Source organism: Phoca vitulina, unplaced genomic scaffold, assembly GCF_004348235.1.
Source record: "Phoca vitulina isolate PV1807 unplaced genomic scaffold, GSC_HSeal_1.0 scaffold1, whole genome shotgun sequence".
NCBI classification, from domain to species: Eukaryota; Metazoa; Chordata; class Mammalia; order Carnivora; family Phocidae; genus Phoca; species Phoca vitulina.
Window position 1 is genome coordinate 61,014,550 of NW_022589704.1, and position 23,021 is coordinate 61,037,570.

At 40.7% G+C, this 23,021-nt stretch overlaps 1 protein-coding gene across 1 annotated transcript in view; it reads right to left on the reverse strand.

The window, feature by feature from the left end:
• MYO3B (myosin IIIB) overlaps positions 1–23,021 on the reverse strand; it is a 390,474-nt gene that overhangs the window by 213,721 nt on the left and 153,732 nt on the right. The window contains exons 10-16 of the mRNA XM_032401018.1: positions 19,956–20,052; positions 18,893–19,009; positions 18,268–18,372; positions 15,448–15,531; positions 14,413–14,615; positions 9,583–9,681; positions 9,124–9,238 (exon numbers count right to left, since the gene is read on the reverse strand). Coding sequence (XP_032256909.1) covers positions 9,124–9,238; positions 9,583–9,681; positions 14,413–14,615; positions 15,448–15,531; positions 18,268–18,372; positions 18,893–19,009; positions 19,956–20,052 — 820 coding nt within the window. The remainder of the gene's footprint in view (positions 1–9,123; positions 9,239–9,582; positions 9,682–14,412; positions 14,616–15,447; positions 15,532–18,267; positions 18,373–18,892; positions 19,010–19,955; positions 20,053–23,021) is intronic.

Genomic DNA, 23,021 nt, shown 5'->3' on the forward strand with positions numbered 1-23,021 from the left:
TTAAATATAAATATGTTATGATAATTCATATACCAGTAAGACAAGCATAATATTAAACAGAAATAATATGGTTTGACTCAAAAAACAGGACTCCAAAAGTCTGGATCTTCCTAATAGGGTTTTAGGTATAATCCCACCCCTGCCCAATCCCCTGCAAGAAACCATCATTGTTAGTGGAAGTCTCCTCCTACCAGGGAGGTTTCTTTACAATAAAGTCAAGGTCAAGTGTTCTTTCAGATACTTTTGCCTGGTGTCCCAGAATTAAAATTCACGCTCTTGAATCCACACTACAGTTTGCTACTCACAAAATTTTGCTATAGGAATTTGGGAGAATCTGAAGAATACTATGAAGAGGGAACTAATGACATTGTAAGAAAGAAGGGTGACCATAATTTTGATTAAATTGACCATTTCATTTAAGATACATCAGCTATTTGGCATCTGTTCCCAGACGACATTCAACTGAATCTCTCCGATCTTAGTCAAACTACTTTGAGTTCATAAAGCGAATTGAGTGAATTCAGCAAAAACAGGTTGTCTATAGAGACACAGAGAAAGATATAACCAAAAAATTTAGGGTCAGGGAGATACGAGCCAGCCTCTTCCTTCCATTTCCAAGGTTGCTAACTGACATAAATTGGTTTATTTCCAGTATGAATTAATACGGGACATGGTGAACATATATGCATACATATAATTACATTCTGGTTATTCATTTTACAGTCAAGATCAGGCAGAAATTAAGTATGTCTACCACTTTTTACATTTCTTTCTTTTCATATTTATTCATGAATTCATTCATTTCTACTCTACTTATTTTCCACAAGGGTTAGAGATGGCTTACTTCAAGGACACATACTTAGCATATTTAATTTTTGTTTTTAATTTTGTTATCTTAAAACAGCATCTGTTTGAGTGTTATTTGCAGTTCATTTTTATTATTAGAACAGAGCCATCATACACCTTTTAAAGCTAGGACTAGTCTCTTCACGGTATTCTATAACTATCTTTACACTCATAGAAAGCAAAATTTTTTTTTAAAGATTTTATTTATTTTAGAGAAAGAGAATGTGCATGTGCACAGGCAGGAAGAGGGGCAGAGGGGAGAGGGAGAGAATCTCAAGCAGACTCCGCACTGAGCACGGAGCCTGACAGGGGGCTGGATATGATGACCCTGAGATCATGACCTAAGCCAAAACAAAGAGTCAGACACTTAACCAACTGAGCCACCCAGGCAACACAAAAGCAAAATATTATAACCTTATGGCTAACTTCTCTATCTGTTCCTGCACCCTTTTAAGGTAGCATGCCCTGAACACTTTGGCATGACCCAGGTGACCTTAAATCACTCTACTGCCATCTCCACCACGCTTGGACTCTTCTGGTGATGCAATTTGATAATAACCAGCTCCATAAATTAATAACCACAAAGGTCCTTTAATAAGGCTGGAACCTGTTTAACTGCTCTCCTCTAAGGAGCCAAGGGAAATATAGTTCTGTTTTTATCTGACCTTTGGGATTTTCCACTGTCTGTCAGTCTAAAGTCAGTGGGAGGCCAAAAGAGAAAATTAACAGCTGGCTAGAAAAAAGGAAGGTATTATTACGACTAAAATCAGCCATGCTGGGGAGGGAAGGGCTGGCCAAACTCATTAGATTACAGAAGCAATCCTTCTGTACAGGACAGAGTGGCTGTCCCAGGGTAACTGGAATGTCTTGTAATCTAATCCCTTAAGATTTAACACTCTCACCTACCTCCTAATCATTCACCACCTTTGTTGAAAAAGCAAAAGAATCTGTGTATTTTGCCAAATTGATGGCATGAAGCCCAGAAACTATGATATAAATGTATCACAGAATAATATTTGAACCTAGGGTTATAAATATCTTCTGTCACCCCTGGCATATATTTAATAGAGACAGCCTGTATCTATTAAGATAAGAGTAGTACAGTACTTAGAGCTAGAGGTAATAATGTACATCTGTGTACCATGGAGAAGGAAGTCACTGCAAGAAAGTTGAAAAGGTTTAAATTAATTTGTTTTGGTGCACAAGGAGCTACTTGCATAAATATATTTCTGTGACTGGGTGTAACCTACATATCCCTGTACTTCTTTTACACAATTCACTTTAATGGCTGGAACAACCCCAACTCAGAAAAGGGCAGTATTGCTTTGGTGTTTATCATAGCTGTAGTGAACTGATGACAAGGGTAACAATTCACAGGCATGAGGCACTTGTAACAGTACTTCTACTTTAATATTCACCTGTGCATCTTGTTAAAAATCAGATTCTGGTTCAACCATTCTTAGATGGACCTGAGAGTCTGCAAGTCTGCATTTCTTTCTTTTTTTTTTTTTTAGAGAGGGCAGGGAGGTGCAGAGGGAGAGAAAATCCTGAGCGGGCTCCACTCCCAGCACGGAGCGCAATGTGGGACTCAATCCCACGACCCTGAGATCATGACCTGAGCCAAAATCAAGATTCAAACATTTAAATGACTGAGCCACCCAGGTGCTGTCCCCCTACCTTTGATTTTTTTTTTTTTTTGAGAATCTGCATTTTTTTTTTTTTAAGATTTATTTATTTGTTTGAGAGAGAGAGTGCATGCGGGACAGGGAGAGGCAGAGGGAGAGAGAGAATCTCAAGCAAACTCCCCACTGAGTGTAGAGCCCAACTTGGGGCTTGATCCCACAACCCTAAGATCATGACCAGACCCAAAAATCAAAAGTTGGACACTTAACTGACTGAGCCACCCAGGTGCCCTGAGAGTGTGCATTTCAAACAAGCTCCCAGGTGATGGTAATATTTCTGGTCCTCCGATCATACTTTGAGGAGCAAGAACTTATACATGATCAGATGACAGGTGAAAAGAAAGGCTCCTCCTCCAAGTTAGAACATTCACATCTTCACCCACATTGATCCAAGAATATGAACACTTGGGGGAAAGATGGCGGAGGAGTAGGGGACCCTATTTCAACTGGTCCCCGGAATTGAGCTGGATATCTACCAGACCACTCTGAGCACCCATGAAACCAGCCTGAGATGTAAGAAGATCTGGATCTCTACAAACAGAATATCGCAGGCGGTTGGTTGTGAGGTACGAAGCGGAGAGCCGTGATTCTGTGGGCAGATATCGGAGGATAAACGGCAGCGGGAGGGTGCCTGGACGTGGGGATCCTACACCGCCGGTGAGTGACAGCCTCGCGCACTGCGGAGGGGCACAGACTCGCAGACCGGTAGCGTTGGGAAAGGACTTTAGGGCAGCCCCTGGGGTGGAGGACCAGACCGGCGGGGTCGCGGGCACGCGAACCACAGCCGCCCAGACAGAAACCCGGAGCGACGGTCGCGTGCACGCGAACTGCAGCCTCCCAGACGGAAACCCGGTGCGCCGGGGTCCCGCCGGTGAACTGCAACCTCCGGGGTGGAAACCCCGAGCGGCGGAGCCGCGCCCACGCGAACTGCAGTCCCCGGGACAGGACCCCAAGCGGCGGAGTCGCGCGTGCACGCGAACTGGGAGCGGCTGGTGGTTTTAGAAGCACAAAGGACACAGACGTGCCCCGACCTGGAGGCAGGACTGGGAGCGCTGCGGAGGGGCGCACAACCCAGGACACTGCAGTTTATAGCAGCACGGACAGAAACGGAGACGGTGTAGCCTGGAGAGCTCACTGAAGAACAGACTGCGGTCTCTCTGCTCTGAGGCAGAGGGTTGGAAACGGTCTCTTCTGCTCTGACTCGAGGAAGAGACGCGGAAAGCCGCCAGGGAAAGGCGCCAGAGAACAAAAGCCCCAAAGACTGATTCCCACTGAGCCCATCCCCTGCCACAGGGGCGCAGGGCAACTCCGCCCAAACAGGGTTGCCTGAGTAACAGCGCGGCAGGCCCCTCCCGCAGAAGACAGGCTGGGAAAACAAGAGGCCAGCAACCCTAAGGTCCCAAGAAAACAGGTGCATCTTGCTTGGGTTCTGGTCAATAATTTGGACTCTATACATTCCCTCAAACACCCATCAACAGAATGACTAGGAGGAGGAGCCCCAAAACAGAAAAGACTCAGAGATTATGACTTATGCTGCAGATTTACAAATGGATGCAGATATAACCAAGATGTTGGAGATGGAATTCAGGCTAGCAATTGTGAAGACAATGGCTAGAATGGAGAAATCAATTAATGGCAACATAGAGTCTCTAAGGGCAGAAATAAAAGGGGAATTGGCAGAACTTAAAAATGCTATCAATGAGATCCAATCTAATCTAGATAATCTAACAGCTAGGGTAACTGAGACAGAAGAGAGAATAAGCGATCTGGAAGACAGTATAATAGATAAAAAGGGAAAAGAGGAGGCCAGGGAAAAACAACTCAGAATCCATGAAAATAGAATCAGAGAAATAAGTGACACCATGAGGCGTTCCAATGTCAGAATCATTGGAATCCCGGAGGGAGTGGAGAGAGAGAGAGGGCTAGAAGATGTATTTGAGCAAATCGTAGCTGAGAACTTCCCTAATCTGGGGAATGAAACAAACATTCGAGTCCTAGAGGCAGAGAGGACCCCTCCTAAGATGAAGGAAAACAGGCCAACATCCCGGCATGTAATAGTAAAACTTGCAAATCTTAGAACCAAGGAAACCATCTTAAGGGCAGTTAGGGGGAAGAGATTCCTTACGTACAGAGGGAGAAACATCAGAATAACGTCAGACCTATCCACAGAGACCTGGCAAGCCAGAAAGGCCTGGCAAGACATATTCAGGGTACTAAATGAGAAGAACATGCAGCCAAGAATACTTTATCCAGCAAGGCTTTCATTTAGAATGGATGGAGAGATGCAGAGCTTCCACGACTGGCAGAAGTTGAAAGAATATGTGACCACTATGCTGGCCCTGCAAGAAATATTAAGGGGGGTTCTATAAAAGGAGAAAGACCCCAAGAGTGATCTACAACAGAAAGTTACAGGGACAATCTATAAAAACAACGTCTTCACAGGCAACATGATGACAATTAACTCATATCTTTCAATAATCACTCTCAACGTGAATGGCCTAAACGCTCCCATAAAACGGCACAGGGTTGCAGACTGGATAAAAAGACAGGACCCATCCATATGCTGTCTACAAGAGACTCATTTTGAACCTAAAGATACATCCAGGCTGAAAGTGAAGGGATAGAGATCTATCTTCCATGCCAGCGGACCTCAAAAGAAAGCTGGGGTAGCAATTCTTATATCAGACAAATTATATTTTAAACTAAAGTCTGTAATAAGAGACACAGAAGGACACTATATCATTCTTAAAGGGTCTATCCAACAAGAAGATCTAACAATTGTAAATATCTATGCCCCCAATACGGGAGCAGCCATCTACATAAGCCAACTGTTAACCAAAATAAAGAGTCATATTGATAACAATACGTTAATTGTAGGAGACCTCAATACTCCACTCTCAGCAATGGACAGATCATCTAAGCAGAAAATCAACAAGGAAACAAGAGCTTTGAATGATACATTGGACCAGATGGACCTCATAGATATTTACAGAACATTCCACCCTAGAACAACAGAATACTCATTCTTCTCAAGCGCACATGGAACTTTCTCCAGAATAGACCATATACTGGGTCACAAATCAGGTCTCAACCCATACCAAAAGATTGAGATTATTCCCTGCATATTCTCAGACCACAATGCTCTAAAACTGGAACTCAATCACAAGAAAAAATCTGGCAGAAATTCAAACACTTGGAAGCTAAAGACCACTCTGCTCAAGAATGTTTGGGTCAACCAAGAAATCAAAGAAGAACTTAAACAATTCATGGAAATCAATGAGAATGAAAACACATCGGTCCAAAACCTATGGGATACTGCAAAGGCGGTCCTAAGGGGGAAATACATAGCCATCCAAGCCTCACTCAAAAAAATAGAAAAATCCCGAATTCACCAACTAACTCTACACCTTAAAGAACTAGAGAAAAAGGAACAAACGATGCCTAAGCCACGCATTAGAAGAGAAATAATTAAAATTAGAGCAGAAATCAATGAATTAGAAACCAGAAACACAGTAGATCAGATCAATGAAACTAGAAGTTGGTTCTTTGAAAGAATTAATAAGATTGACAAACCACTGGCCAGACTTATCCAAAAGAAGAGAGAAAGGACCCAAATTAATAAAATTATGAATGAAAGGGGAGAGATCACGACCAACACCAAGGAAATAGAAACAATTATTAGAAATTATTATCAACAACTATATGCCAATAAACTGAGCAATCTGGATGAAATGGAGGCCTTCCTGGAAACCTATAAGCTGCCAAGACTGAAACAGGAAGAAATTGACAACCTGAATAGGCCAATAACCAGTAACGAGATTGAAGCAGTGATCAAAAACCTCCCAAAAAACAAGAGTCCAGGGCCTGATGGATTCCCTGGGGAATTCTACCAAACATTCAAAGAAGAAATAATACCTATTCTACTGAAGCTGTTTCAAAAAATAGAAACAGAAGGAAAACTTCCAAACTCATTCTATGAGGCCAGCATTACCTTAATGCCCAAACCAGGCAAAGACCCCATCAAAAAGGAGAATTTCAGACCGATATCCCTGATGAATATGGATTCCAAAATCCTCAACAAAATCCTAGCTAATAGGATCCAACAATACATTAAAAGGATCATCCACCACGACCAAGTGGGATTTATCCCCGGGATGCAAGGGTGGTTCAACATTCACAAATCAATCAATGTGATAGAACACATTAATAAGAGGAGAGAGAAGAACCATATGGTCCTCTCAATTGATGCAGAAAAAGCATTTGACAAAATACAACATCCTTTCCTGATTAAAACTCTCCAGAGTATAGGGATAGAGGGAACATTCCTCAAGCTCATAAAATCCATCTATGAAAAACCCACAGCGAATATCATCCTCAATGGGGAAAAGCTGAGAGCCTTTCCCTTAAGATCAGGAACATGTCAAGGGTGCCCACTCTCACCACTGCTGTTCAACATAGTACTAGAAGTCCTAGCAACAGCAATCAGACAACAAAAAGAAATAAAAGGTATTCAAATTGGCAAAGAAGAAGTCAAACTCTCTCTTTTCGCAGACGACATGATACTTTATGTGGAAAACCCAAAAGACTCCACCCCCAAATTACTAGAACTCATCCAGCAATTCAGTAATGTGGCAGGATACAAAATCAATGCACAGAAATCAGTTGCTTTCTTATACACTAACAACGCAACTGTAGAAAGAGAAATTAAAGAAATGATTCCATTTACAATAGCACCGAAAACCATAAGATACCTTGGAATAAACCTAACCAAAGAGGTAAAGGATCTATACTCTAGGAACTACAAAGCACTCATGAAAGAAATTGAAGAAGACACAAAAAGATGGAAAAATATTCCACGCTCATGGATCGGAAGAATAAACATTGTTAAAATATCTATGCTACCCAGAGCAATCTATACCTTCAATGCCATCCCGATCAAAATTCCAATGACATTTTTCAAAGTGCTGGAACAAACAATCCTAAAATTTGTATGGAATCAGAAAAGACCCCAAATCGCCAAGGAGATGTTGAAAAAGAAAAACAAAGCTGGGGGCATCACGTTGCCTGATTTCAAGCTATATTACAAAGCAGTGATCACCAAGACAGCATGGTACTGGCACAAAAACAGACATACAGACCAATGGAACAGAATAGAGAACCCAGATATGGACCCTCAACTCTATGGTCAAATAATCTTTGACAAAGCAGGAAAAAATATGCAATGGAAAAAAGACAGTCTCTTCAATAAATGGTGCTGGGAAAATTGGACAGCCACATGCAGAAGAATGAAACTCGACCATTCTCTAACACCATTCACAAAGATAAATTCAAAGTGGATGAAAGACCTCAATGTGAGACAGGAATCCATCAAAATCCTAGAGGAGAACATAGGCAGTAACCTCTTTGACATCGGCCACAGCAACTTCTTTCAAGATACATCTCCAAAAGCTAGTGAAACAAAAGCAAAAATGAACTTTTGGGACTTCATCAAGATAAAAAGCTTCTGCACAGCAAAGGAAACAGTCAACAAAACAAAGAGGCAACCCACAGAATGGGAGAAGATATTTGCAAATGACACTACAGATAAAGGGCTGGTATCCAAAATCTATAAACTCAAACTCAACACCCAAAAAACAAATAATCAAGTCAAAAAGTGGGCAGAAGAGATGAACAGACACTTCTCTGAAGAAGACATACAAATGGCTAACAGACACATGAAAAAATGTTCATCATCATTAGCCATCAGGGAAATCCAAATCAAAACCACACTGAGATACCACCTTACACCAGTTAGAATGGCAAAAATGGACAGGGAAAGAAACAACAAATGTTGGAGAGGTTGTGGAGAAAGGGGAACCCTCTTACACTGTTGGTGGGAATGCAAGTTGGTACAGCCACTTTGGAAAACAGTGTCGAGGTGCCTCAGAAATTTAAAAATAGAGCTACCCTATGACCCAGCAATTGCACTCCTGGGTATTTACCCCAAAGACACAGATGTAGTGAAAAGAAGGGCCATATGCACCCCAATGTTCATAGCAGCAATGTCCACAATAGCCAAACTGTGGAAAGAGCCGAAATGCCCTTCAACAGATGAATGGATAAAGAAGATGTGGTCCATATAGACAATGGAATATTACTCAGCCATCAGAAAGGATGAATACCCAACTTTTACATCAACATGGATGGGACTGGAGGAGATTATGCTAAGTGAAATAAGTCAAGCAGAGAAAGTCAATTATCATATGGTTTCACTTATTTGTGGAACATAAGGAATAACATGGAGGACATTAAGAGAAGGAAGGGAAAAATGGGCGGGGGGAATTGGAGGGAGAGATGAACCATGAGAGACTATGGACCTGAGAAACAAACAGGGTTTTAGAGGGGAGGGGGGAGGGGGGATGGGTTAGCCCGGTGATGGGTATTAAGGAGGGCACGTACTGCATGGAGCACTGGGTGTTATACGAAAACAATGGATCGTGGATCACTACATCAAAAACTAATGATGTATTGTATGGTGACTAATAACATAATAAAATTAAAAAAAAAAAAAAGAATATGAACACTTGAGTTTCTTTTTCTCTTGACAATCACTTACCTTGTCAGTGAACCCTATAATCTTGAAACAATGCTGAATTGCTTCAAATTGTCTTCTGTAAGACTCCTTGGAAGTTATGTCGTGTATCACCCTTCCAGTTTCATCAGCTATATACCTAAATGGAGTATGACCAAATACAATGAGCATTGACTTGGCAAACAGCACCCCGAATACCAGGGCATCACTGGGCTCCTTCTTCGCCAGGACATTTCCCTTTCAGTCTAATAGCGAAGTGGAATAAGGGTGCACATGGTGGAGTAAAATGGCTGCAGTTAAGTTTCTGAACTTTCTCGAAAATGAAAATGGTGAGATGTAGTTCCCGCCATCTCATCCTGGGTATTTCAACTTAAGAGACTATCAGTGTCCAGTTAGGAAAAACAGTTCCATTTATTTCTAAGTTTTCTCAATTGCTAGTTACACATTCATTAAAAATCAACAACTAAAACCCCTTATACTTACCTAGGAGGCTTTTCTTCAGGAAGTCTGAACTCAGAAAGTTTCTTCTGGTGATAAAGACCAGCATAAATGTAGTAAAATATATGAAAATTTTTCTCTCCCCTGAAAAAAGGGGGGAGGGGATGTTATTAATAACATATTCTGCTCCCCTACTTCAAGTAATTTACACCATTTCCTTTCTGTGAAAAATATTATCCTGCAGCAAATTTGTATTTTGAAATATGGAAATTAAATAGGCCACATCCCAATTATAGAATAGGAATAGTGATAGGATTAGTATAGTAATTGTCACAGTGTCACATTATGAAACACACTTATCTTTACACAGAAGGAGGTTTTAGAGAATGGAACATTCATACGTAACAGCTCAGGTTACACATGTTTAGAGATCTTTCTAGTACAGCCCAAATGACTATGCATCTGTGCCACTTGCTTTCTGTTTGTAGTCCACGTTGCTTAAGAGACAGTGATATCCAGCTTAGCGAGATATCAGCCAATCTCCCTATTTTACTGGAGCCCCAGACAGGAAGTGGCTCTCCAGTCCAATGGCAAGTTAGGGAGCAGAACTGGTCCCAGAACTGAGGTCTCCACTCTTTCAAACTTGTATTCTTTCAAAGCGGCATGCACCAGTCCCCTGGTCTCCTGTCCTCCACCCTCTTTTAGGCCATTGTGGCCAAGGTCCTTTCAGATATGTGCTACTCTAAGTGTGGTCTGTGGACTGCTGTCAGCATACATGTCTAGACATTTTATAGCAAGTGACATTGCCATGACATCCAAGGATATAATAATTCTTTGGATAATTCATTTTCATTATGTTTTACAAGGTATTAGCTCACAACGGATTGAGAATTTTTTTCACTGGTCCTTCAGCATAGACAGTTTGAAAAGCCCTGCTCTGGACCCCTTTCCTTCCTCTGGAGGAGGACTGTCTCTTCTGTTGATACCCCTACGATTTGGCAAATCCTCACCTTGGCCAACTTAGCTCTATGGAAAGAAATCTTCTTTCTACTCCTTGTTCCCTTCTGTAACATTGGCCCCACTCTTTTCTTCAGTTTCTCCTGGGTATCCTGGTCTTCCTTTGGTCATTTATCCTGTCATAGCTCTTCTGGTGTATTCTTATTCCTGTCCTGTATTCTAGATGCCTCTGTTTGCCAATTCTCACTCATTTGTTCCCTCAGCTAGTAAGTTTACCAAGTGCCAGTCATGGTGGGCATGGCACCATGGTGCCAGGGACACAAGACTATGAGATTTCATGTCTTCTGGAGCTTTCCTTCTAGTGATGGGAGTTAGAGGAAACAAGGAAACCTGTGATGAGGGCTTTGAAACAAACAAAAGGCTGAGATGAAGAATAATGTGGGGGGATGAGGGCTAATTGTATCAAGTCAGGAGAAATAACACTTAAGCCAAACACTGAAACATGAGAAGGGGTTAGGAAGAGCTCCAGAAAGAAGGGGAAAAAGCATTCCAAAGACAGGGAGCAACATATATACAAGGGCTCTGAGCATGATACCCGTATAGAACCAAAAAAAAAAAAAAAAAGAAAGAAAGAAACTGCTAGTGAGAAGGGGGTGGGCAAGGCCAGGCCACACCAAGCCTTGTTAGGCCATAATCAGAACTTTGTTGATTAGGCAATTAGAATTCTTTGAAGCAGTTTAAACTGGAGCCAAGGTGCACTGTAAGTGTATGACATGAGTAGATCCATGTTGAAAAAAGTACATTCTAGCTGCAGGATGAAGACTAGACTGTAAGAAGCCAAGATGGATACAGGGAGACCAATCAGGAGGTCCAGGTGAGACAGCAAGTGACTTGGATAGGTAGTGATGATAGTGATGATGGAGAAGAAGGGTAAGCTTAAAGATTTATTTGGAGGAACAACTGAAAGAACATCCTGAGAGAATGAATGAAGGTGGTGAGGGAAAGGGATATGGAGTCTGCCTCCTAGGTATCTAACTTGAGCATCTAGGGATGATGGCACTATTCAGGGAGATGGTAAAGACCTTTTAGAGCTTTATTAATCAGTATGCTTGGTACAAATATCACTAATTTTTTAAACTCTGATAAATGTGCAGGCTTCAGCTGACCCATCTTGGTCTTGCCTTCTTATAGTTTTTTTGCAGATATTTCTAGTTCTCAATTCTTCTGAATATTGCCTACCAATATACACCCCTAACATAAATTCAGTTTAGTTTTCATCCCTGTATCTATCAGGTTTGGCTAGGTTTTGTTGCAATAACAAACATCCCAAAGATCTTAGTGGCTTAACTCAACAGAAGGTTACTTCTTGCTCAGAGTACATGTCCACTGAGGGCCAGCAAAGGGAAGGGAGTGTGCTCATCATAGTCACTCATAGGCCCAGGGTGATGCAGTAGCCACCATCTTGCACTTTGCCAGAGGGTCTTGCCATTAAATGCTCATTTGCCAGAACTGGTCATATGACCACATCCGACCCCAGGGTACCTAAAAGGGAAATCCTACATGTGCCTGGAAAGGAGCAGGCAAGAAAGGTTAGGTGAACAGGACCTGCACAAGCCCCATTTTCTCCCCTCACCCAATATCTTCAGTCTATTTTACCTCATCACTGCTATCATATTGAATAGCAGTTTAATAATCATAATGTTATATTAGATACCTATTACGTTTCAGATTCTATGTTTGGTATAAATCACATATCTCATTCGATTCTCATAACAGCCTTGTATAGGTGACTTTATTATGCCCTTTTTGCATATAAGGAAAATAAGGTATGAGGATATTACATTAAGTGACATATACAATAAGGGACATAACTGTGATTGGAACCCTCTTCATATTATCTTTGTAAAAGACATTTGTACACAGAAAACCATATTTTCCATTCTGTCAAAGGTAGCGCCATAAACTTTAAAATCACCCTAATTTGGGGAGAAAGAAGCAAGGGACCTCATAAAAATTAATCAAGAAGCCACAGGGAAGCTAAAATAACTCACTCTGTCTTTTTGTTCATTTGTTTAATTTGCATGCCAGCCCCTATTTTGTGAGGAAACTGCAGAGGAGGACGCTTGAGTTCTGACCCCAGAACAGGTGCTGTGGATTCTCCTTGAACAGTAGCTCTCAGATTCATCCACTTCTCTCCACCTCTCTCTCCACTGCTATGCTCTTAGTCCAGGCCAACATTCTGTCTCACAGGGATCTGGCAACAGACAGCCTCCTAATGGTCTCAACACAATCCCTACTGCATCTCCTCCAATCCATTTTCCCCACTGAAGCCAGAGCGATCATTTGAAACGCAACTTGGGTTTTGTCACTCCTCTGCTTGAAAACATTAAATGGCTTCCTACTGTCTTTATTTTTTCTTTAAGATTTTATTTATTTGAGAGAGAGAGAGAGAGCACACAAGCAGGGGGAGCTGCAGAGGGAGAGGGAGAAGCAGGCTCCCCGCTGAGCAGGGAGCCCAAGGCAGGGCTCAATCCCAGGACCCCAAGATCATGACCTGAGCCGAAGGCAGCCATTTAACTGACTGAGCCACCCAGGTGCCCCCCTACTGCCTTTAGAATAAGGTTCAAAATCCCCAGCCTGGTTCCAAATCCCAGCATGATCTGGTCTCAGGCTCATCTTTGCCTATCTCCCTCATTGGGAGGAGCACTACCTTGCTGACCAACTCTTAGTGATCCTCAGGTCTCAGATTAACTGTCTCATACACAGGGAGCCCCTCTCTTCTTGGACTAGGTTGTGTGCCCTTCCTTCTCCTCTTTTACCTTATTAGCACCTTATATTGTTTCCTGGTGCTTATCCTAATCATTCTGCATTTAAGTTTATTTGTTTAATGCCTGTGATCCTCCCTCCCCTCCCCCCTCCCATCCCCCATCCACTCTGAGCTCCATGAATACTGCAACCTTGTCTATTTTGCTTTGTCTTGCAACTCCAGCAAGGAGCACAACACTAGCAGACAACAAGCATTCAGTAGATAACTACTGAAAATACAGGACCATGCTCCTGAGGAAGTCTGGTGTGCCGCAATAATAAGAAAAAGCATAGATAGCCCTCTAAAAATATGTACCACCACTAATACGTACAAGGCACTTTTTAAAGTAATTTTATATAAATGAACTCATTAGTCTTCACAGCATACCCAGGAGGTAGGCACTACTGGATTCTCCGTTTCATAGATAAGGCACAGAGAGGTTAAGTGACATAACCAAGGACAGTAAATGTCAAAGCCAGCATTTGAATCCAGAGAATTCCATACTATTGATCACTATTGCTAGACCGCTCTTCTTAAAACAAAATCATTTTTTTCCTTTCTCAATCTAGGGAAAAAATGAGTATGTGGAATATTATCAGTGCTTTTTTTAATAGACAAATTCAATGTTAAGGTATCTAATTTTTTTTTTATAGATTTATTTATTTGAGAGAGAGAGCAGGGGAGGAGGGGCAGAGGGAGAGGTAGAGAGAGAGAATCTCAAGCAGACCCCGTGCCAAGCATGGAGCCCGAAGCGGGGCTCGACCGGAGCTGGACGCTCAACCAACTGTGCCACCCAAGTGCCCTGGTACCTAATGATTTAAATGTTCACAATGTTGTTAAATTCTAGCTGGTATAACCAACTCAAAAGAAATGGGCATACTAATCCCAAAATACTCCCACCCCAACCATTTGTACTTGGTCTGCAAACATCTTTTAGGTTAAAAATTACCACTTATCCTTTGCTTAAATAATTCCTTGTTCTTGGACAGCTTGGCGGTGGCAGTGGAGGGCACGGATGCTAAGAATAAGGGTGAAATGAAGCCATTAAGATTACCAGAGCCTCCTGGTCTATCTTGCAGAGCAAAGACAGAGTAATAAAACAATGCACCTACACTGCCTGTTTTATGACTCTGGATTTTTCAAGTAGATATTCAGAGATTCTTGCCCCCATCACAGCTCCGGTTGGCGTAAACATCATTTCCAGATATTTTCCAAAACGGCTGGAATTGTCATTGATGGCAGTGCATGCATTTCCAAAGGCTTCCACCAGGGAGTTGACTTGCAGAATTTTCTCTCTCAAGGTCTGATTATTGGCCTGTGCCAAACAGACAACAGTCAAGAGGAGCTTCCAGAAATATTACCTTAGCAAAATTGCCAGGCACCCCTCCTTACCCCCCAAAATTCACATTATCCTTTTGGGAAGAACTTCACTTGGGGAAATTAGCATCAACCACCAGCACTGTTTTCTCAGACGAGCAACTCCCCAGGTGCGCAGGTGTCACATGATGCTAGATTAGGTTATCAATTTTTACATCCAGCCACACTTCACTTAAAATCCTTCACAGATAAAATGCCTAAATAGTTTGTAAAGAGTTTTATATAGAGAGATCCCATAACTTTTCTCAGTCATCCATTATAATGTTCATTAAACCTCATCTGTAGAAAATACTCCTTAAATTCTATCTTAGTCTCATAATACACTAATTCTGAGTCTAAGTAACTGCTAGACCATTTTTTAAGTCATTCCTTCAATGTCCATTTCCCCAAGCTAAAAATTTCCATTTCCTTCAACTTTTGCTCAAAGATTTCTATTTTCCAATCCTTTAATTGCCTTAGTGGCTCTCCCTGATCCTGTTCCTAGAGTTTAACCACTTTTACTACTTAATGGTTAAATGTTCCTATTACATTGAAAACATAAAAAATTGCTGATAATCTAGTAAATTCATGCTGGCATTATTTTCCTCACTACGTGAAAGAGGGATAGCCTGTTGACAACTTAAGAGGCCTCGTTATCAGGAAGTAAACATAATAAAGATGGAAGGTTTTTATGTAACCACTAATGAAAACCAGTATTTCCATCATTTATAAAATATGCAGTTACACTGGCAAGGATTCTAGCCACGACACATAAAACAGGTAGTCAATACCTTTCCCAAGAAAGTCAAATGCTGAACAATCAGGTGGGCACTTTCCGTCTTCCCAGAGCCACTTTCTCCACTGATGACGATGCACTGACACAGAAAATGGAGTGAGAGTGAAGAATTCATAGCACAGTAAACAACTTGTATGTTCAGGAATGGTTTTCCTATAATATCCACCACTGTACACCTTCATTTTTTCACTGAATGATTTATCTTAGGAATCTTTCCATTTCCGCACACTGAGAGCTTCTTCAACCTTTTCACAGCTGCTTGGTCCATTGTACAGATGTACCATAGTCGATTTAACCAGTCTCATATTGATGGATACATAAGGAGTATACTGCAGTGAATAACCCTATACATAGGGCATTATATTTACATGCAGGTTCTTCTATAGAATAAATTCCTAGAAATGGGTTGTTGAACTAAAAGATAAATATATTTGTAAGTTGGATAGAGAGTACCAAATTGCTTTCCTAAGGACTGGACCAATTCACGAAAGTGCCTGTTCTCCTACAGCCTCACTAATAGGGTATGTTGGATTTTTGCCAATCGGAAACATAAAAGAATGGTCTCTCAGTGTAGTTTTAATTTGCATTTCTTTTATTATGAGTGAGGTTGAGATCTTTTCATTTGTTTAAAATTATTCATATTTTCTTTTTTGTGACCACCCCATATCCTTTGCCTGTTTGTTTTTTTTTGTATTATTGGTCTTATTATCATTGATTCCTAGGAGCTCTTTATGTATCAAGAAGATTAGTAGGTGTGGTATAATAAAAAACATGTATTGGGTCTTTGTCTCTGGTTCCTGGCACAGAGCCCCTAAGACCCTTGGAACTTCCTGAATCATAGGGACAACAGGACCATCTTTTGTTATTCACAAAAAAGTCCCTTTCAACCAAACCTAACTGCTAACCAGGTGGTTCAAGTAACTTTCACAAGTCTGTGGGAAAGGTAAGAATTTAGAGAAGCCAGGTTTCTAACCTATAGTGAATCCATGTACTCCATTTTGTAACTTGCACTGTTATAGTTTCATCTACTCCTTAACCAACCCATAGCTGGGACTTCACAGATCTCAGGAAATTTATACAAAGCTAGGGCCCAAGATAGCTTCCCAAAAGGTGCTGGTCACCAGAAAGACGAAATACATGATGAAAGAGTGGAAACTTTCAGCTCCATCATCCCAACTTCTAGGGAGGAGAGAAGGACTAGAGATTGACTGAGTCATAAAAACTCTTAAACAGCAAGATTCAGAGAGCTTCTGGTATGAACATTTTGGTATGCTGGGAGGGGACATACCCAGAGAAGGCATGGAAGCTTTGCACCACTCCTCTCCCCTATATCTTGCCTTGGGTAATCTCTTCCATTTGGCTGTTCCTGAGTTGTATCTTTTATACTAACCCAGTAAATTTGAGTGTTTTCCTGAGTTCTGTGAGTTGTTCCAGTGAATTGTCAGACTTGAGGGTGGTTGTAGGCTGGGCAGAAGTGCAGGATGCCTGGGCATCCCTTTTGTGCCTGGCATGTGAGATGGGGGCAGTCTTTGGGGCTGAGCCCTGACCATGTGGGGTCTGTACTAACTCTGAGAAGTGAGTGTCAGAATTGAATGGAATTGAACCGTTGGTCATCCAATTGCTGTTGGAGAATCAAAGAATTAGTTGGTGTTGGAAAAGACAAACTTCAGTGTCAGAAAAAACACAGTGGGGCAACTTCCCAACTTGAGAAATAAATGTATCTCTCTCCATTGACTTCCTCTCTATGAAATCTATGGACATTTCACAAGTCTGTGGGAAAGGTAAGAATTTAGAGAAGCCAGGTTTCTAACCTATAGTGAATCCATGTACTCCATTTTGTAACTTGCACTGTTATAGTTTCATCTACTCCTTAACCAACCCATAGCTGGGACTTCACAGGTCTCAGGAAATTTATACACAGTAACTCTCTCACAAAACTTTCTTACCAGTTTTATTATTTATATTTCAAACAGACTAAAGACACAAAGGAAAATATACATATTGAAAGTAAAAGAAGGGTTAAGGTTGGATATATCACCACTTTGAGTTGAAGGTCCAAAAAGGGAAGCTGTATGGGTGAACTTTATGTTTAACTAGCATTGAGTTTAAAATCTGTTCAGTCTTTACCAAATCCACTACAATTTCTCAGCAGCTAAATGGTGTGGGGCTTGATCACTGTCAACCTGTGTGCAATATTTCATACAAAAAATACCGAACCATGAAAATTCTGAGACCTTAATAAGAACAATTTCATTTATGTCATTCTACATTCTGTTTTTATTACAGTTGTAGTCATGTAATCAGATTTGTGTTGGCTCTGTGTTCTCACATTCATATTAGAAACACTCTTAATACATTTTATCAGGGAAAATGAGTACTTTTTTTTTTTTTTAAAGATTTTATTTATTTATTTGAGAGAGAGAGAATGAGAGAGAGCGAGCACATGAGAGGGGGGAGGGTCAGAGGGAGAAGCAGACTCCCTGCCGAGCAGGGAGCCCGATGCAGGACTTGATCCAGGGACTCCAGGATCATGACCTGAGCCGAAGGCAGTCACTTAACCAACTGAGCCACCCAGGCGCCCGAAAATGAGTACTCTTGATGTGAATGCTTCACGTTACCCAAAAGAATTTTCACGTTCTCTGGCTGCTCTAACTTTATCACTGTTCCTGTTCCACTGAGCTACTCTTTCATTTTCTATTTCCTTGAATTAGCACCAGCAACCAGAATGGAGCTTTCAGGAAGACGTAAGAGCTGCAGAGGAAGACAGTACACATCCTATTGTGTGACTTGGCAGGGAAGGAAGGAGAGGTCTTACCTGGTCTTTGCTGAAAGTTACCATACATTGGTAAGCAGCATCTGCTGACGCAAATATGTGGGGAGGATTTGAGGCACGTTTCACCCCATGATAAAGTCTGGAAAACTGAAGAAAAAAAAAAAATTAATTTAAAGAAAACTTCTAATGCTCCGGTACCTGTTGCCCGTGAAACCAAGGCTCTGTCACTTGTTAGGGGAGTTGTAGCTTCAGGAAGGCTATAGAGCCAGGCTCTGGAGTCTGCAGGCCTAAGCTCAAATCCCAGTCCTTCACTTACCAGTTTCATGAGCTTTTGCAAGGGAGTTAACTTCGCCATGCTAAGTCTCCTCATCTGCCAAACAGCTTTAGTAACTGTGCCTGCTTCACAAGATTATGAGGGGTGAGTGAGGCAAGTCCGTGCCTGGCATGTAGCAAGCACTAAATGAATGCTAGCTATTACTGTTATGTCTTGCTCTAAAAAGTTGCCCCCGAAAGAGAGGAATTCCATCTGTGTTGTATTGTTATCTGCAGGTCGGGGTATACACTGCTAAAGCAGCAGCAGTTTATTCTCATTTTCCCCTTCTTTTCATTTTCCCTTGTAGTTTTTAATTTCTATTAAGGAGCAACATGCTCTAACAGCACCCCTTACCTGTGGAGAGTATATGCTTAGATTCTGGAAGGGGTTTAAGGCAATTAAGATGTCTCCAACATATGTGTAGATCAGCAAGTCCACATAACGCTTTTGCAACTGACAAATAATTGTATCCTAAGAGGATAGATAGTACTGAGAGTAAACATTATTTCCAACCAAGAAAGAATTCTAAAAATAACAACAAATTTAGTCTCATAAGAATGTTTTTTTTCTAAAAGAGGAAAGTAATCAATTTAAATCATACAGTGACCCTAAGGATCCTCAATGCAGATATTTGCCTTGGAAGAAGAAAAAAATAGGAATATGCTGAAAGAATAAGGTCCACTTAGGACTTGCTAAAGGCCACTGAGATAACCAACAAAGGTTTTGTTATTATGAAAAACTTGTCTTATCCAATCAAAATGCTCTCCTTAGAATTTTATTTATTAGGCCATTCCTATTGATAAAGTATAGAAAAAACAGTAACTTCATTTCTCAAAGCATTGTACTTAAAATTTATGTGGTGGGAATATGGAATTGAACACTTCCATATTACACTTCAGTGATTCATCCATTGTAGTTAAAGGTCTCTAGAGTTAGAATCAGCAAAAGCAGTTCCAGTGCAATTAACAGCTCTATTAAACATGCATACTTTAAATGGGGATTATCACAGCTTTCAAATTTAGAATTCAAGCTATATTATCCTTCACTATTTCCCTAAATAAAGCTACTCTTTATGAAGAACAAACAACTATCTTAAAAGTGAAACTGCACTTTCTCTAGAACAGAAAATAATTTCTGGTGATGTAATAAATCATTTAGGCTCACAATATAAAGGGCTTTATTGGAAAAAATCCAAATCCTTTCCTCTTCATCATTTAGGACATTTGGGGGACTATAAATGAACACAACACAGGATCATAGTCACAGCAACCAAATGCTCCCTGAGCTTCACCCCAAGGCTATACAAACAATTAAATTTTCAAGTGACCTTAGGAGAACATGGTCTACAAGAAAAAGGTCAGACCATTCACATGAAACAAATGTCATCAGTGAGAATTGCCTACTAAATATTTAGTACCTCATCCAGAACCTCTAAATTGACCAAATCATCCTCAAGGCAGTATTTTTCAGCATCCTCCACGTGATAGGGTCTTCTGGTATGCATTCTTTCATGCCTAGAAATTTATCCAGACAACATTAGCATTAATACAGTAAAAAGTGTAGCAGAATGTAGACCACGAAAATGTTTCATTCACAATCTTCCCACGTGACATGTTCAGAGACTTCAGAGATGGGGACAGGATGTGCAGTCCAGGTCCCCAAGCTGCAGGGCCCTCTCCCTGTTGCTATAGAGCTATCTGGGGTAAGGTGAGCTCCAGACCCCAAGGTTCCCTTCTACCACAGTGAGGAACATTGCCAAATGGGCCCATCTAATACTTATATCTGCTCTTCTCAAATGCCAACCACAGCCTTTCTCGAAATAAATATCTCATGTTCTTTCTGCTCATTGTCAGGTATATAGTTCTCACCCAGGTACTGCCCTTGAGGTCTCCTCGTGCTTATCCACCAGCATCAACCCCAACTTTTCGAAAAATATTTAAAACTGAGAGCAAATATCAATGAATCAAAAATGTTTACGTTTTACCTTATTTATCTGAAATCCTTTGTTACCCATGTTTCATCCCACTCCCCTTTCCTGAATGACTACTATTTGGTGGGTATCCTTACAGTCTATTTTTAAATATTGGTCATACATGTAAGCAATATACATATTCTATGTGTTAACTATAAAAATGATACGCTGTTTCATTCTGCAAAATTGTTTTTTTCCACTCAACATTATGATTTTTTAAACTATATACATGTACATACACATACGTATACATATTTTGGTCACTTTATTTATTTATTTACTTTTAAATTTTTTATTTATTTATTTGACGGAGAGAGAGACAGCAAGAGAGGGAATACAAGCGGGGGGTGTGGGAGGAGAAGCAGGCTCCCCACTGAGCAAGGAGCCTGATGCAGGACTCGATCCCAGGACCCTGGGATCATGACCTGAGCCAAAGGCAGATGCTTAATGGCTGAGCCACCCAGACGCCCTTATTTCGGTCACTTTAGTCACTGGGTAATATTATATCATATGAATATATACCAATTTATTTACTCAGTCCTTTGATCTCCAACACTTAGATTGATTCCAATTTTTGCTATAGAAACAAAGCAGCACTGAGTATCTTTAAATGTATCCCCTTGTCTAAATATGTGAGATTTTTCTCTTGCGGGGCATTACTCCATAGGCATTTAAAAAACGTGGCTGGCAAAAAACAAAAACAAAAACAAAAAACTTGGTTGGCAAACAATACTAATCTCCTTCGGCATACCAAAATATAGTTCTTTAAGGTAAAAAATTAGTTCAAGTCAAAGTAGGCCTTCCCATAATTCCTTCATAAAGGTATCACTACTCAAGTGGTGTAGGGGGAAAGCAGCAGCTTAGAAGTTAAAAGCTCTGGGTCCTTGTTTCAGGGTTCTGGGGAATGTGTTGTGGGCCACTGAGCAATTCCCTTAGCAGCCTGCATCTCAGTTTTCTTCATCTATAAACAGAACCTCTCATGACTGTCTGTCTCACAGGGGGCTGTGAAAGCAATACAGTTGTGGATATAAAAATGTAAAAGAGTTGAAAACATGCACCAAGTATTGTCAAAATTTGGAACCAAAAATTTGCACAACTCTACATATTACTCGGAATACCAATAACTAAGCAAAATCACGTGTAAGATCCCTTCCAGGTACTGTCAGTTCAGAAGCATCACTGCATGGTCCTTCACTGTCACTTATCATGCTCACCATCATCACAGCTTCACAGGATACAGTTTATTTTGCCAGGTCCCAGAAGCTAGCTTTACCGAACATTTTGCTGTATGTAGCAGACAGGCGTCAGCATCCTGTTGTACACTCTGTCCCTTGCTACATGCATTTCACAGAAGTAGGCAAAAAGGAAGACGCAAATTCAACAGCTCTACATATTGAATCTTGACTTTATAATATGATGGAAATGGGCAAAGAAAACATTGACTTTTTTTCTCTTCCTGCCTATTAAATTTTACTTCCCAATTCCCATCATTGATAGATTTGAAGAAGGGGTATCTGAAGTGTGGTATTAGTCATTTCCAGTGCTAGAGCCAGTTTTGCTGCCAATCCATACAGAGATCCAAAATAGATAAAGCTTAATTTTACTTAATAAAATCAAATTTATAACCTAGGCATTTTAAAAATTATTAAACACAAGGGTTTATTCATCTGTGTCCTAACATATTAGTGATGTCAAACAGAAATCAGACTGAATTGAAATACAAATTTTTACTAAAACTCGGAGCTGCTGCCTGCTTCTAGCTAGCCCTTTGCTAAACAAAACAGCAGGAGGATGCATATTTCTGGCCAAATCCTCTTCACATAAAACCTAAGCATTTTTTTCCCTTGAAGCTCATCAGGAAATGAAATATACATTTTTAAGAAAATGATTAAATCCTCATCATATTAAATATGGTTAATTTATCTCCTTTCTAAATTCCTACCTTGCTATTGTATGAAATAGACTAAATTAGAGTTTATTCTATACATCTTCAACAAAGAAAATGAGGAATTAAAAAATCATCCACAGATCTGGTTCCAGTCAAGATGGAGTAAGCACTCTCCAATCTGCCTCCCTCCTGAATGCAACTAAATACCTTAGACAGAATGCACGGGACTTCGAGAAGTAAACAATAACAGGAAGACCGGGGAAATCAGAATTTGAAATACCACGAATCAATGGCAAGTTTCCCATGGATTATTTTTTTCCTTCAGTAACTCCTGACGCGAGCGTAAAGGCAGCCTGACCTGCGTACAGGGATGTCAGGCTTCATGCTGTATGACCTTTTTACAGCCAACCAAAAATGGAAATACTGACAAAACCTCACTTGCAATATCACAAATAAATAAACTCTAGAGAAAGTTGTGATGTTCAAGGTGAACACGTACAATGCAATATACCACCAGGATCAAAACTGTCATCTTCTGAACCCTGCAGAAGGTTGTCTATATACCAATACGGATTTAATCTCCAGGAATAGTGCAGATGCTGTCTGCAAATCTGAGCTTGATT